This window comes from Zootoca vivipara, chromosome 8 (genome assembly GCF_963506605.1).
Source record: "Zootoca vivipara chromosome 8, rZooViv1.1, whole genome shotgun sequence".
Classification (NCBI taxonomy): Eukaryota; Metazoa; Chordata; class Lepidosauria; order Squamata; family Lacertidae; genus Zootoca; species Zootoca vivipara.
The window spans coordinates 66,973,489-66,989,991 of record NC_083283.1 but is presented as its reverse complement, the minus strand read 5'-3'; the positions used below and the strand labels follow the sequence as shown (position 1 = coordinate 66,989,991).

Sequence of the window (16,503 nt, the reverse complement as noted above, 5' to 3'; positions counted from 1 at the left end):
AGGATTATAATAGAAAATGAATCCAGACATTCATTAAGGCAGGAGACTTGAGTTACAAGGAGATCAACCAAACCGGAAAAGAAATGCAAGAACAAAGATTAAAGTTTTATATTTAGTTTCCATATCAATAATACCCCCTTGGTAAATTACACTAGAAATCTGGATCCAAAGCACCCCATCCAATTAATTTTAAAAAAAGTTATCTCTTGTGGTATGGACAACCATGATACAACTGGAGATGCATTTGAAAGTTAGCTGACGGATTCTTTATCAATCCCTCCTTTCCTCAACACTAATGCAAAATTGTAAAATGACTCTTTGCCTATAAACCTAAGGAGCCATTGGAATCATAGTTCTCAGTCCTCCAGATGTTTTGGGACTACAACTCCCATCATCCCTAGCTAACAGGACCAGTGGTCAGGAATGATGGGAATTATAGTCTCAAAAACATCTGGAGGGCCAAGTTTGCCTATGCAAACTACAGTTTACAGCTCCAGGGGAGTTGTCAAGGTGGGGAAGCGAGATCTTGTATCGTCTGGGGTATAGCCTTCTTAACAGCGGTGCCACAATTATGCAGCACCTTCTGCAGGAAAAAGACATTGTCCAGATTCAGGCATTTTTGTTATGGCGCATTTCCTGCAATGGTCGCATGGCTCGTTTTAAAAACAAATGCAAAAAATATTATGTGCTGGGTTTTCAGCAGTTATTATTGCTTGATGTTAAAGTTCTAAAGATTGCCTTAAGACTTTTGTTAGGAATGCAATTACACGGAAAGGATAACAAAGACTTTAAAAGAGAATGGGAACCATATATGAAGAAGCTTCATAAAGAATTGGACTCACTGGCAGGGTTTGAATAAACAAACACAATTGTATATAACAAAAAGTAAGATGGCATGTATGGGGGAAATTTTGGGGAAACAACACACAGGGTGAGTAATATGGAAATAAAACAAAATGGGAATATGAGGGAAGTGCAGGGGAAGGGGGGATATGGAAAATTGTTAGAGAAATATTGTTAGAGGATGTATACAGGCAAAAACCTTTTTTTAAAAAAAGGAATGCAATTAAGGGTTAAACTATGCCTGCTGGAGTCCCTATAACAGTTACATCAAAATGCGGCTGCAACCCCTGAGAAATGTGGAAGGGGCTGCAAGTTGTAAAGCTGAACTTTTTTCTTCACCCCCTTTCTCAAACAGCCGTCTCTGCCCCACTCCCTTCTGTGCTCTGACGCATGAAAACCTCACCAAGCTTCTCCCTTAACCACAGGTCTGGATCCTAACTTTCTGGTTTGGGAATCATTGAAAAGTTTGCTGCCATTACGATTAGAAAGGCCACAATGAAATAGGCTAACTAAATGCTTGAAACACTGTATTAGCATAAATGAGTACATTTGCCTACTTTTCCAGAGTCGTCATTTCAGGTTTAAATACATATGTCGCAGGAGGGATTTACATGGATAATACAGAAATATTAAAGTGACATTTTAGATTTCACAAAGGGTAAGACCCCGCGTTCTAATTATGCATATCTAAAGCACTGGCTTAACTCCCTCCTATTGCTATCAATTGCACTGAAAGCTGCTTAACTTTGATGGGATCTTACAGAAGCTGCTATATTTTAATGCACTGTACCTCGAATGAGGCCGATGAACATGCCCGTTTGTGTCTATCCCCAATAAGTGCAGGAAGAAAACAACCTTCCGCTCGTGCAGTTTAGAAAGCAATGTTTTGTTGTTTCTGGCAGAGCGGAAGAAATCCTAGATAAGAAAAGACAGTTATAAATTAACTCGAGCACAAGCAGACATCCAGACTTCTAAAATTTCAAATTTTTGTTTGATGCCACCAGCATGTACGCAGGAAATTGAATTCTGCAGCAGTCCTAGTCCCCCGGATGCTTGCTGCTGGAAAGAGTCTGAGCAACATGGAGATGTCTGAGAGCAAAGCCTGTCAGACAGAGAGACCCATGGCTGCAGCCATGGAAAGTGCAGTGGATCAAGTGTTAATGCAAACAGTGTTCACATGGCTCAAGGGTAGAGCAAGGCTGGCCAGGGATCCACTGGATCCTGAACCAATTCATTTTCCAGAAAGGGGCCCAATCCAGGCTCCTCAGCTGCACCACCCTGGCTGGTGTGCATTGGCAAGGCTTTGGATACAGCGGTTAATAAAAGGGTGGATAAAAATCAATTTTTTAAAAAAAAAAATATGGATTTTTTAAAATTTAAATTGGATTTTTTAAAATTTAAATTGGATTTTTAAAATAAAATGCTTTTGGAGGAAAAATCTTTCTAAAGATAGTTTTCTATTTAAGTTACATTATAGTCCATAGGCTATGCATTAAGTTTTTCACGTGTGCTAAAGCTCAGTCTAAGTTTTTTTTTTAATTGTTTAACCACATCAGTTAACAAACATGGATACATAAGCTATAATGTTATTGTTTTAGTTCAATAAATGGTTTAAATTGTTATTAAGGAAATGATTATTTTTCTCTTTCCAATAAAGTACAACAGAAAAGTTGTCCAAATATGAAGAGTTAACTTATTAAACCTCACAATAATTTCAAAATGATCGGTCTATGTACTGTATTTCTAATAGTAATAGTAATCCAAATCAGTAATTTTGGATATAACTGTAAAACTACTCTGAAAATTTATTATTCCAAAAATGCAACTTTCATCTGGTTGTAATTATTAAGATTATACCAGCAAGAATGACTTTCTGCAAAAAAAAAGAGATTCAAATGAAGTCTTACTGACTAGTGATTTCAATCGTGATTTCAATTGATTTGATTTAAATCAAATCCACCCGGGTTAATATTCTGCCCCGGTGCTCCCAGCCAGCTCTCTATCCGCTAAACTCTCCCGGTAACAAGTATCCCCCATTCACTTCTATGGGAAAATCAGAAGGGGTTGTTATACCAGCTATGTAACTGAAGCATGGCTCCTGCTCAAGACGCTTGTGACCTCCATGTCAAGGAAGTGTGAGAATCCCATTCCACCATAACAATTTTCCCATTGGAGTCCTCAGAGCATTTCCCATTAACTTCTATGGTGAAAGGAGAGGGAGCCCTGAGAAAGGGAGGGAGGGATTGTCCATCTCTCAATCACATACATACACGATGCCGTAACCACCCAGTATGTGCAAATACCCAACAGAAGAAAAGGAATGAAGCCCAGCATAACCAGTAAAACCCAGCACCAGGAAACTGCAGCTGAATGAACTGATTACTGAAGAGCACTGAAAAGCACATTTAAAATTTATTGCTTACCCCACCCTGTATTACTCACAGGGAGGAGGTTAGGAGAGACCGTAAACCTTTTGCCAGGCTGACCGTGCCAACTAGGGAAGCAAAACAAAGATGTTTATTTACCTTAACATGGTCAAAAACCCACGTGTCCAGCAAGCTGGCATCTTCTGTTCCAAAGTCCTCCTTTTCAGCTTCATAGCAATGAGTGTAAACATGATCCCCAGTAGCACCTTCAGGGGGGGGGGGGAGTAAAGGACTGCTCAACTTAAATGTAGGATGGTTGTTTTTGTTGTAAACATAAAACAGTTAACCATATGAAGTGAGTGGGTGGTATTTTACTCTTAAGGAAGCCAGAGAAGCACAGTACAGTGGTACGTCGGGTTACAAATGCTTCAGGTTACAAACGCTTCAGGTTACAAACTCCGTTAACCCAGAAATAGTCCCTCAGGATAAGAACAGAAATCGTGCTCCAGTGGCCCGGCAGCAGCAGGAGACCCCATTAGCTAAAGTGGTGCTTCAGGTTAAAAACAGTTTCAGGTTAAGAACGGACCTCCGGAATGAATTAAGTTCTTAAACAGAGGTACCACTGCCGAGAAGCAGACAAATACACACTTATGCTGTGGAGGTATGTATACTTGTAAGGCTTCCATTACTGATAGTTGGCAGTAGAACTCAGCTCTTATATAAGAATCAGTGGAATCTAAAAGGTCAGAAGGCAATAGGGTGTTGTTGTTTTTCAGCAGACATTCCATCCAAACTTATTGATCCTGAGTTACGGGTCAACGAGGTTTCAGAATTCCAATTGGAATCTGGCGAGTGGTTAGAAGGGTCTGACTGGAGAAAACAAAAGGGCAAGCTCCGTACTGTACTGCTTAAGAGTCTGTGGGGCAGTCTTTGGGAGAGTGTGGAGAGATTAATCAAGGAACTAAAGAAGAGGCAAGAAACAAGCCTGGAAAGAATGTCTGCAACCAAGAGCAGTTGCAGACAAGGGTCTTTGTGGGAGCAGACAGATGATGAAGAGGAAGAAGTAAACACCCCAAGGCAAAAATCTCTGAAGGCAGAAACTAAGAAGGTCTGCAAGGGGGAGAGGGAGACTTCAGCAGTAGTCCTGCAGGACAGTTAAAGCCTGTGTGTCAGCAGCCAGCAGTTAACCTGAAGAAACAATCTCTATGTGAGGGGGGAGCCTTAATAACGCCTGTTAACATAACTGTAGGGACCCAGGTGGCGCTGTGGGTTAAACCACAGAGTCTAGGGCTTGCTGATCAGAAGGTCAGCTGTTCGAATCCCTGCAACGAGGTGAGCTCCCGTTGCTCGGTCCCAGCTCCTTCCCACCTAGCAGTTCAAAAGCACATCAAAGTACAAGTAGATAAATAGGGACCGCTCCGGCGGGAAGGTAAACGGCGTTTCCGTGTGCTGCTCTGGTTCGCCAGAAGCAGCTTTGTCATGCTGGCCACATGACCCAGAAGCTGTGTGCGAACAAACGCCGGCTCCCTCAGCCTATAGAGCGAGATGAGCGCAGCAACCCCAGAGTTGGACACGACTGGACCTGATGGTCAGGGGCCCCTTTACCTTTTAGCATCACTGTATGAAAGAGAACGTGCATAGAGAGTGGCCTTCAGGTGCAGCCCTTGAAACAGTGGAGCAAAAACCATTTGACTTGGATCCAAGATTCCACAACACAAGTAATGGTTTGGTACAGGGGTGGGACAGAGAACAATTATATTTAATAATAATAATAATAATTTATTTATACTCCACCCATCTGTCTGGGTTTCCCCAGCCACTCTGGGTGGCTCCCAACAAAATATCAAACATCAAACATTAAAAAACTTCCCTAAACAGGGCTGCCTTCAGATGTCTTCTAAAAGTCAGATAGTTGTTTATTTCCTTGACATCTGGTAGGAGGACGTTCCACAGGGTGGATGCCACTACCAAGAAGGCCCTCTGCCTGGTTCTCTGTAACCTCACTTCTCGCAGCGAGGGAACTGCCAGAAGGCCCTCAGAGCTAGACCTTAGTGTCCGGGCTGAACACCTCCTTTAAAGCAACAGTGATATCATTAAAGGAATTGTAAATCCTTAAAAACATTCAGCCAGTCCTGATTTGGGTAGTTAAAATTTTAACAACACATTCCGACATTGTTATTTTTTTTCTTCTCACTTGCATAAAATTCCTCATCACCTCTTGACTACCTGGCGAGTACTGTACGTAAATAAAAGAAGACGTTAAATGTTACTTTCCTTGACATTCATAGAATGGTACCTGTGTCTTATTTTAAGCAACGAAGAGTGATGACATTCTAGTGTTCTAACACAACTACATCCACCTTTTCTTTTTTAAAGATAGAAACAAGAAGCAATTTGGCATAAATGCTGGAGAAGTGGCTCGCCATTGGTTCAGATCTTCATGTATGGAAGGTGACCCTGTGCAGACTCTCCATGTCTAGCCTAAGGGACATGTCAATACCTGCAGAAATATTTATCTAGCCAGAAAAGAGCATGGTCCCTTTCCAAGGAGCTGGACTGTGGGCTGAGCAATATGGTGACCACTTTGGGTGATTACTTTTGGATGGAATTGATATACCATACCCCGATTTTCCACACCAATAAGCCAATTAACCCACCCAAGCCAATGGCAACTATGCACACTGTAGAACTAAAGAAATGTGACTCTAGAAAGAAGAACAAGAAGAAGAAGAGTTTGGATTTGATATCCCGCTTTATCACTTCCCGAAGGAGTCTCAAAGCAGCTAACATTCTCCTTTCCCTTCCTCCCCCACAACAAACACTCTGTGAAGTGAGTGGGGCTGAGAGACTTCAGAGAAGTGTGACTAGCCCAAGGTCACCCAGCAGCTGCATGCGGAGGAGCGGAGACGCGAACCCAGTTCCCTAGATTACGAGTCTACCGCTCCTAACCACTACACCACACTGGTGTAAAAAACGTGAAAACCATGGCTAGAGCAAGACAATTGAACAGGAAGGCTACAATCCCTTGTCATATCCTTCCTAATTTCCGGCTGAAAGAAAATACATACTCAAAGGAGAATGTGTTGAGCCTAACCACACAAAATACAAGATATGTAACAGAGCATATGAAGAGAAGGGGAAAGTTTCAATTGCTGAAAATGACAAGATTCACTAAAACTTGAACTAATGCCATATTTTAAATCACTTCTGTCAGTTCTAAAATGGTATCGGGGAAGACACACTGAGGTTTATCACATTATTCTGGTTCATGGATTTCAGACAGAGGCAGAGCAGCACATATTTTCTTCTCCCCAGGGTTCTTCTGCATCATTTACACAGCTCAAGGATTCTCCATTTGTCACTCCCATCTCATACCAGTTACTTTCTATTCCAACTCTTAGGTCTCTACGGCACAGAGACTGCCCTTCTGGAAGCCAGAGTGATGACATTCCCATTCAGATGCTTCTATAATTAGCTCACATGCACGGTTTTGCAAAATGGAACATTTCAAGGAAACAGATACACTGTTTCTAAGCCCCAAGAGAAACACAAATATTGAGAGCAAGGACTCATCAAAACGCAGTGAGAATTATTTCCCAGGCTCGATGTTCAACAAGAACCGGGGGAACAGGGGAAGAGGGGGGGAGGGAGAGACATGGTTGTTAGAAGTTCAGACTGCAATATGTTCTAGCCATAATATGGTAATTTAGAAAGCTCTTTGAAGACTAACTAGGTCAGATTGTGTCCAGTACATAAGATCACAAAGTGCACCATGGACAAAGAATTAATGGCTACTCTCCTTCTGAAAACACTAAATCCAGTTATTGAAGCCATATTTCTTTTGTTCATGAGGCCAAAGAGCAAGCATCGCAAAAAACCATTTGACTCGGATCCAAGATTCCACAATACAAGAAGGCAATGGTGCCCTCCTATGAATAAGCAGAAATTTCCATCTCTTCCATCCCTTCCCCCCGAAAACAGCTCTGGAATGTCCACCAACCTTGTGAAGCCAGAATTTCAGAGCTGTAAAGAAGCAGGCTGCAGTAAACGGTCAACCCTTCTGCTCAAGTGGCAGTGCCATCTGCTCACACAACATCTCTTGAACTTTGTATATTAGGGTGCATTTAAAAAACAACAACAGCACCCTGTCACCCTGGTCTAGATAGCATTACATCTACCTATTTTTAGACAGATATACAAACATATGCAGACAAAATATGTAGAATTATTGCAGACATCCCCAAACTGCAGCCATCCAGATTTTTGGGCCTACAACTCCCACGATCCCTAGGACCAGTGGTCAAGGATGATGGGAATTGTAGTCCAAAATATCTGGAAGGCTGAAGGTTGGGGATGCCTGATTTATTGGAACATCAGCAAGAAACCACAGTATATTTTGAAGAACAGAAGCTCTTCATTTGGAAAATATTTGTGACCCTGTGCGGTGTTGCCACCAACAAAGCGTGATTTCCAAATCTGCACATCCCACAAAGAGTTGCAAAGCACTTCCTTTGGATTTTGCACTTTGTAGTAAAACTTTTGATACTTTGTAAACGATGCACCGTAAGACTAAAACATGCTTACCTTTAGCAAACATGGGCAGAATATCTGGACTTCCCCAGCTCCACGTGTATTTACTTTCATTGAAAACAGAATCAAACTCCACTGGGTTTTCTTTCCATCCTGTTAGGGAGAACTAGGGGTCAGCAAACGTTTTCAGCAGGGGGCCGGTCCACTGTCCCTTAGACCTTGTGGGGGGGCTGGACTATATTTTGGGAAAAAAATATAAACGAATTCCTATTCCCAAATAACCCAGAGATGCATTTTAAATAAAAGGACACATTCGACTCATGTAAAAACACCAGGCAGGCCCCACAAATAACCCAGAGATGCATTTTAAATAAAAGGACACATTCTACTCATGTAAAAACATGTTGATTTCCGGACCGTCCGTGGGCCAGATTTAGAAGGTGATTGGGCCGCATCCGGCTCCTAGTTTGGGGACCCTGCTGTAGTGTTTTCTAAGGGCGATTAATGCGAGTTTGGATACACTGTTGAAGGGAAATAAAGGTAGCATGCACATTCTGAATGAACATCTGCACTTTTAATGAGCACTCAAACACATCTGTTTCACCAGGTGAGCACATAATGGGAAACCACAATTGGCTTCAGCATTCCAGCACAGAACACAGTCAGAAAAATACGCAAACATACAGATATTGCATCTTACAGTATACATGCAGACATCCCACCCACCGAAAATCATTTCCAAAGGGTCAGAGGACATCTTACACCCTATGGGATGTAGTAAGGGGTCTGCAGAAAGAATTGGCCCAAATTGGGAGGGCCTCTGACCCCATACGCTACAACACATTGGTCAGGAGAGGCTACCAATCCTCCAGCGATACTTTTTGGTGCAAGTTAATTTACCTTAGGGTACAAGTTATAATAATTTTATAGTTAGTGGCCAAATATTCTAAAGCTCAGCCTGTTCATCCAAACAAAATATTTAATGGATAATCAGCATACCTCTTGCAACAGCACTGACGTCTTCGTAAAATCCAGCTATGAGAGCTACATGCCCAGGTCTTGACTCTGTTGGAACATGAGTATGAGATACTCCCCAGCTGCCTTTGGTTAACATAATATTCCTGAAAGTAAGACACAGTGGTAATCACATGCAGTTTTTAAAATCCAAATCCATGCTTGTAAAGCTCAAAGGAAAAAAGAAAAAAACAGTAGCCCCACGGCTAATTTAAGGAAGCATTTCCACAAATTCAACAATCACCATTTCTAAACTATAAGATTCTACGGCTTTTCCAAGAGAAAAACTCTAATTAAATGTTACATAGATTTTACAGTTTCACAATACAAAGCACAATGTGCGGGGGGGGGGGGGGTTATCACATCCTTCACTGATCCCTTAAAAAATTGGGATTGAGGTAAGATAGGGGTGGGGGAGAAATCTTACAAGAAAGTAACTATTTAAATATTTAAAATAAGAACAACTACTGATCAAACTGGATAACCAAGTGTATGAAGTGTCTCATTGGTCAAGTTACAATTTTTAAATTGCAGAAATAATCTTTTCTAGTTGCAAAATTTGGGCGCAGCAGTGCAAAATCCCTGTTCCATAGCTAATGAGATTTTTAAAATCATCATCATCCTCCTCATTATCTCAGGGGTTGGAAGGATTAGAGGAGTATCTTAACAAGAGGATCATACCTAAGGTAAGGAGCATTAGAAATGCCACTGTCATCCACTTCATAAAGCGAATCTGCACGCAGACCATCGGCAACGAAAAGTACTAAGCGCTGTGCAGGTGGTGGCAGCAGAGTCTGATGGGGAGTCATGCCGTGGACCAGAGGAGAGGTGAAGTAAATGTCAAAAATAGAGATCAGGAACACACAATGTACCAGGAGACCAGTCGCTACAAAGATCTGCATATTCATGGTGATGGGTTGTCCAGCGCTAAAAAAGCAAAACAATTACAGATGAGGCAAGCAATTGTTTGCTGCATTCTGAGTCTGCCTCTGATTATACGTTTTGTACATTCTCCAGTTCCATAGATAGAGATTTCTTTTTCAAAAAAAATTAATTGATTGCTTAATTAATCTTTTCGCCCCACTCTTCTCCAAGCTCAGGGCTGGGGTGACCTCGGGCAAGGTGCTCTCGCTCGTACTCCCCTGGTGGCCCTCCCAAAATGAGTTTACCAGGGGTTGACAGGGTTAGTGCCGGGTTTACGTATAAGCTAAACAAGCTATAGCTTAGGGCCACACTCTCTTGGGGGGGGGGGCAAAATATACTTCTTCTTAATTGTATTTCACTATTAATATACTTCTTAATTGTATTTCAGTTCAACAATTACTTCGATAAAATACATATTTTGTGATGTGCAAATGGCTTTAGATACCTATTAGGTCCATAAATGACCATACAGCACATATTCAACACAAAAAACAACGACAATTTGTTGTCGACAAAGGACAGCTGGACATAGAAAGGGCCCCATTACCTTCAGTAGCTTAGGGCCTCATCAAACCTAAATCCAGGCTTGGGCAGGGTAGACAGTGGTGGGGACAAACACCCAGCCCAGAGCTATAAAGTGAAGTGGAGGGCAAACGGGCTGCAGCCTCTATCTTCATTTGCCCAGAATGTCTCTGGATCCTGACATCACCAGGTGCAGAGATATTCTAGGAGAATGAAGATGATGGTGGCTCCATCTGTTTTCCTGCTGCCTGGCATTAGTTACAAAAGACTCTGAAGTCTGGTATGTGTCCCACTGTGACAGGTCGACATCAAGCCTGTCAAAGCTTCATAACTCAGATCTGTTATCTTTTGTTTTATCTTTGGCTTGTTTCTCAATGGTCTAGTTTTGGGGTGATGCAAAGTCAAGAGAAGAATGCAATTTCTTTGTGATGCACTAGCAGAGGAAATGCCATAGCCTGCAGCCATGATGTTTTTTTCTTTATGTTCTAGAAAGAGTCATAGCCACTACATTGTCATGCGAGATATGTCTTCAGTAAGGCTGGTGGTGAACTTAACCCTATCTGCAAGCAAATCAGCCACACCAACCTTGGGTCAGAGCAGGGTAGAGGCACACAAGCTGAATACAGTATACACAATTAATGTCTCTCAAGTCACCAGTCCAAGATCCATCTGCAAGATGTGAATTAGCTTAGCTTCCACCTGGGCTCATACACTCCCCCGGCCCCACTTCCTCCTGCATGGCTGGAAGCAGGGATTGGGAAGCTTTCACTTTCTGTCTTCGTTAACGGCAGCTTGCTGTGTCATCCGAATACAGAACTGTGGTTCGCAATAACTATGGTTAATCTACCGGTAAACAAGCCCAGCTTCAGAAATCGCAATGTTAAGTTAGCGTGTTTGAAACTAACCAAACTTAATGTTGCGACTTCTGCTTGTTTAAGCTAACCCTAGTTAACATTAGCCATAGTTTGCTGGGTTCGGACAACATGGCAAGACACAGTTAAAAAGGAGCACAGCGAGAAGCTTCTGAATTCCTCCCAGCTGCATAAGATGGCAGAAAGATAGAATGTGCCAGCATAGGAAAGGAGAAGGCTCATTCACATGTGAATTTCAGTGTGATGTTTGAATGCAGCCAGTGGACTTGAATCCCCATTGTACATACCACCATACCTTGCAAAAGATTTAACTTGAGAGAGAGAGAGAAGCAACAGAGCAAAGAAAGTTGTATGAAGAAGACACTTCTCCCCAGGCAATTCTATTACTCCCTGACAGGAATACTTCTTTCTTCTATTTCTTTCATTTATATTATAGGCCAATCTATTGCCTGAGAAGATTTGCGCCTGCTATAGAACCTGTAGTTTTCTGCTGAATCAGGTCCTCCAAGATTAATGGAAATGTCAACATAATGAGGCAAAATGCAGACCTATTTCCCCCCAAAGCCACCATATCCAACATTGCCGCTCTTTGAACATTTAAAACTCACAATACTTGGGATGCTGAGATTGCCATTTATTTTTAAAAGATAAGAGAAAATAACTAAATATAAATATTTATGAAATATGCAACCATTTGTTTCCTATTTATGCTTTCAATATACGGAGAAACATATACAAAGTGTTATTCAGATGAATGCAAGTATATTTAAAAGTGTCAAGGAATGACAGTAAAAATACTTTAGTCATCTCTTTCAAAAGGAGCGTGCTCCAGTGAGCATTATATGCCTGTTGTATATAATTTAAGAGAATCTAATGAAAATGCATATTCAGTAAGCATGAGTGTCATGGCACACGTATTACAAAGGGGTATGATTAGCAGCCATTCTTTTAGCTGACAGGATATTTTATATATATATATATACATATATACATATATATATATATATATATGTATTCCGTAGTATTTGATTTAGACTGTCAGAGAGATATGAAAACAATTCATCCATAAATAAATTGAAATCAGGAATAGATTTATGGAAAACTATCAAGTTGACACAACCATATTGTTCAGCTCAACATCAAAAAATCTAAGATCATGGCCACTGGTCCCATCACTTCCTTGCAAATAGATGTGGAAGAAATTGAGGCAGTGAGAAATTTTACCTTCTTGGGTTCCATGATCACTGCAGATGGTGACAGCAGTCACGAAATTAAAAGACACCTGCTTCTTGGGAGAAAAGCAATGACAAACCTAGACAGCATCTTAAAAAGCAGAGACATCACCTTGCCGACAAAGGTCTGTATAGTTAAAGCTATGGTTTTCCCAGTAGTGATGTATGGAAGTGAGAGCTGGACCATAAAGAAGACTGATCGCCGAAGAATTGATGCTTTTGAATTATGGTGCTGGGGGAGACTCTTGAGAGTCCCATGGACTGCAAGAAGATCAAACCTATCCATTCTGAAGGAAATCAGCCCTGAGTGCTCCCTGGAAGGACAGATCCTGAAGCCGAGGCTCCAATACTTTGGCCACCTCACGAGAAGAGAAGACTCCCTGGAAAAGACCCTGATGCTGGGAAAGATTGAGGGCACAAGGAGAAGGGGACGACAGAGGATGAGATGGTTGGACAGTGTTCTCGAAGCTACCAACACGAGTTTGACCAAACTGCAGGAGGCTGTGGAAGACAGTGGCTGTGGAAGACAGTGGCGTGCTATGGTCCATGGGGTCACGAAGAGTCGGACACGACTAAATGACTAAACAACAACAACAAAGGATGCCCCCTGTATGTTAACCAAGTTTTGAGCTAGATTAATACTTTCAGATTTACTTTCTCTCTTCATCATATACAGATCATTTCAACATTAAAATTCTGTACCACAGCTGCTTCCCCCACTCCCCGCAATGTTCTAGGGCATAATCATGTGTTCTTCCCCCCGCCTTTGATTAGGTAAACGAACATGAATAAATTTGCATGATACAAATAATCTGTCATATAATGCAGTTTATAAGACATAATTTCCACAGGCTTTCACATTTAAATGTGTTTTGGTAACTCGTTTCATCTGTTTAAAATTACTATACAGTCAAGATTTTCAATGAGCATTTTGTACATTACAATAACAAATGTCATCTGCTTTAAGATGTAAATGTAGCTCAGCAATGCAGAAGCAAACCTAAGGCAAAAAGCTCCCCATGAGAATTGAACGTTTTATTGTCAAGCTAACTCTCTGTACCAGCAATCCCCTATGCAAAATCTTGAAGGGATAAATATGATTATCTGCTGTCCTGGCTTGTAGGTCACAAAGCGTCTTAAGACTCTTTTTAACTTCCTGCTGCACTTTTTAGATGGCAGGATGGGATATTCAACTCAGCCTCTGAGGCACCCCTGATAACAGGGCATAGCAAGGCCTGGAAGTTATTCTCATTAGCAAAACTCTGAATTCAGCTAAGACTGAAACAATATTTGGCTGAAAAGGTCCATAAAGCTGCAGATTAAAAAGGAATATCGAACACCATGAACGGGCCTTCTAGGTTAGCACAGGGATGTTGCAGGTTGTACGGCTGGGATGCGCCAAAGGGAGAGCCATGTAATTTGACAGATTTCCTATTCTTTTCCTCTAGTTTTGCTTTCTGTTCCATCCATGGCCAAGCATAAAGGCACCACCTCCACACACACACACACACACACACACACACAAGAAAACAAGATGAAACTGGGTGACTGTTTCCCTCTGAGGAGAGAATGTTGTGTGGAGCTTATCTTCCAATGGAAGCACCAGCTAAGGGACATAAGATCTAATTGGTAGCGTGGAGGGTTGAGGACCAAGTGGCCTTGCAAACATCTGCCATATATGTGTTTGTGGACAGGGCCACTGAAGTAAAGTGGGCTGTGATGCGCTGGGGAGTGGGCAGGTGCTGTGCCTCCTAGGCCAAGGCAATGCCTACCTGAATCCACCAGCTGACAGAGGAAGAGGCTGCCTTTCCTAGAGAAGTGGGAGAAGAAGACACAAGGATGGAGTCAAAGACGCCAAGAGCCTCTGTTCTGACAAGATAGTCTTTCAGAGCCCTGTGTATGACTAGGCCAGGCACCCCCAAACTTCGACCCTCCAGATGTTTTGGGCTACAATTCCCATCTTCCCCGACCACTGGTCCTGTTAGATAGGGATCATGGGAGTTGTAGGCCAGAACATCTGGAGGGCCGCAGTTTGGGGATGCCTGGACTAGGCTGTGCCAGAGTTGCTCCCGGGAATGGAGAGATCTGGGGCAAAAAAAGACTGAAGGTCGCGTTACTGAGGCTTATGAAATGAAGAATTTACTTTTGGGATGAAGGAAGGGTTAGCACAAAAACACTACCCCGTCCTTGTGGAAAGTGCAAAGATTTGTAGTCATGGGAGAACTGAAGCTTGCTGTGCCCTCTGTTTTGCATGAGAGTGTGAGTTCAAGAATCTTTGGTGTTGCAACACTGAAGACTGCCACTGCTTGCCTCTTAAGGGTGTTAGGCCTAAGTCATTGGCCAAGGCCCTGTTGTAGGAAACAAAGATCCTTGACTCTGGCCTTCTAATGGTTTCCACATGGTCTCGGAGATTCTGATGGCTGAGGCTTTCCTAGGGTGCTGATCACAGTAGGTGAGGTGCCAAGCTTGGTGGGGTGCGTGGCTGGGTGGAGCCAGGTGGCGTTGGGATGAACAACCAGACCTTGGTGCAGCTGGTCTTTTTCTAAGAGGGAGAAACCCAAGTGGAATTGCTGCTAGATGCAGGATCTCAAGTGACCACTTGTGCACTTGCCTTCCCACAACTCTACGATGGGAGATTTAACTGCTGAGGACAATAATCATACAATTAAGACAATATACTCACCAGACCAATGAAGAGAGTTGCGTTGAATCTCAGCCCACAGTCATTGCTTGTTTTCTTCCATCTGCCCTAGTACAGATCATGCAAGGAAAAAAAATGAGTAATGAGAGTTTAGCCAGCCAGCAACTACAGGTGGAGTAGAGCTTGGGGTGGAGCTGTCCATGTTTTTCCTTGTGGGGGAACTCCACTAATGTGGATGGCAAGGAGGGGGAAAAGGGGTGGTTGGGCGAAAAACAAATCTATGGCATTTTAATTCCAATTTAAATGACTTTCAGATGCCTTGACCTACCTGAATATGCCTGAACTTGTATTTCTACCAGCAGTCTCCTTCACAGAATACAAACAGTGCAGAAAACACTGCCATGTGCACTGAACGCCACTAGGGGATGCAGTTGCTAAGAAATTGCTTTCTAAAAAATTAACATCTAACATATAGGTAGTCCAAACATTACAATTTCAAGCTTTCTATTAATTGCATAAAACCTTAGACTCTACCCTATAATGTAGTTGGGGAAGGGCCATAGATCAGTGGTAGAGCAACTATCTTGCATGTAGAAGTTCTCTCAGGTTCAATCCAACAGTGGCATCTGCAGCTCTGGCTAGGAATGTTTCCTGTCTGAAACCCTGGATACCGTAGCTGCTGCCAGTCTGTGTGGACAATGCTAGACTAGATGGATCAATGGTCTCAGTTAGTATAAAGCTGCTTCCTGTGTTAGCTCAGTTGGTTAGAGCATGGTGCTAATGATGCCAAGGTCATGGGTCAAGAGGTCTTCAATTCCTGCATCTTCAAGGTCCCTTCCAACTCTACAATTCTGTGATTCTGTGTTCCATGATCTGTGAGTTCTGTTCCCCTTAAAAGACTTATTTGTTTGCTTATTTTGCTTTAAAGTATATATAAGACGGAGGTTATTATTATTATTTATTGGATTTATATACCGCCCTATACCCAGAGGTCTCGGAGCAGTTCACAGATCAAAGGGCAGTTCAAAGAACAATCTGAGGTTTTGATCCTTAAAGTGCACTGGCAGCCATTGCAGCTTAAAAAAACCCTGTTCTTTGAATGAAGCTTCTGTTAACAGGAGTGCTTAATGTCTTATTGTGTTTTTATATTTTGCTAGTTTTTATATTTTACGCCAGAGAGGCTGGGGCAACCCAGTCAGATAGGCAGCATATAAGTAAAATTATTATTATTATTATTATTATTATTATTATTATTATTATTATTATTATTCTGCCGGAACACAAAATGGCAGCCCTGATGTATTCAAAGCTGCGGGGTGGGTGCGCCAAGCTCTGGGCCTTCCAAGCCGCCAACTTCAGACCCCCTCATGCGCAGATCTAAACCAGAGGCAGATTTTAGGGAGCACAAGCAGTTCAGTAGCACTGGGCCCAGAGCCTCAGGGACACCAAAACCATTATGCAGAATGGAAAGTGAGGGGGATGCTGAATTTTGGGGTCCCACAGGGCGCCACTGACATTTGAGACCCAAAGGCCTGCTGTCTAAACACTCTTCCCTCCCC

The 16,503-nt window shown here is 42.3% G+C and overlaps 1 protein-coding gene across 8 annotated transcripts in view; it reads right to left on the bottom strand.

The window, feature by feature from the left end:
• Nucleotides 1–16,503, bottom strand: part of PIGN (phosphatidylinositol glycan anchor biosynthesis class N) — an 86,085-nt gene that overhangs the window by 67,864 nt on the left and 1,718 nt on the right. For 3 of the 8 annotated variants that reach the window (XM_035124683.2, XM_035124682.2, XM_035124681.2), the window contains exons 2-7: nt 14,987–15,052; nt 9,435–9,680; nt 8,739–8,860; nt 7,794–7,892; nt 3,369–3,475; nt 1,634–1,758 (exon numbers count right to left, since the gene is read on the bottom strand). In XM_035124683.2, the coding sequence (XP_034980574.2) occupies nt 1,634–1,758; nt 3,369–3,475; nt 7,794–7,892; nt 8,739–8,860; nt 9,435–9,661 (680 nt within the window). In that variant the 5' untranslated portion in view covers nt 9,662–9,680; nt 14,987–15,052. Of the gene's footprint in view, nt 1–1,633; nt 1,759–3,368; nt 3,476–7,793; nt 7,893–8,738; nt 8,861–9,434; nt 9,681–14,075; nt 14,114–14,986; nt 15,053–16,503 lie in introns of those variants that run through there. The other 5 variants (XM_060278027.1, XM_060278028.1, XM_060278026.1 and 2 more) reach the window with 4 other exon arrangements.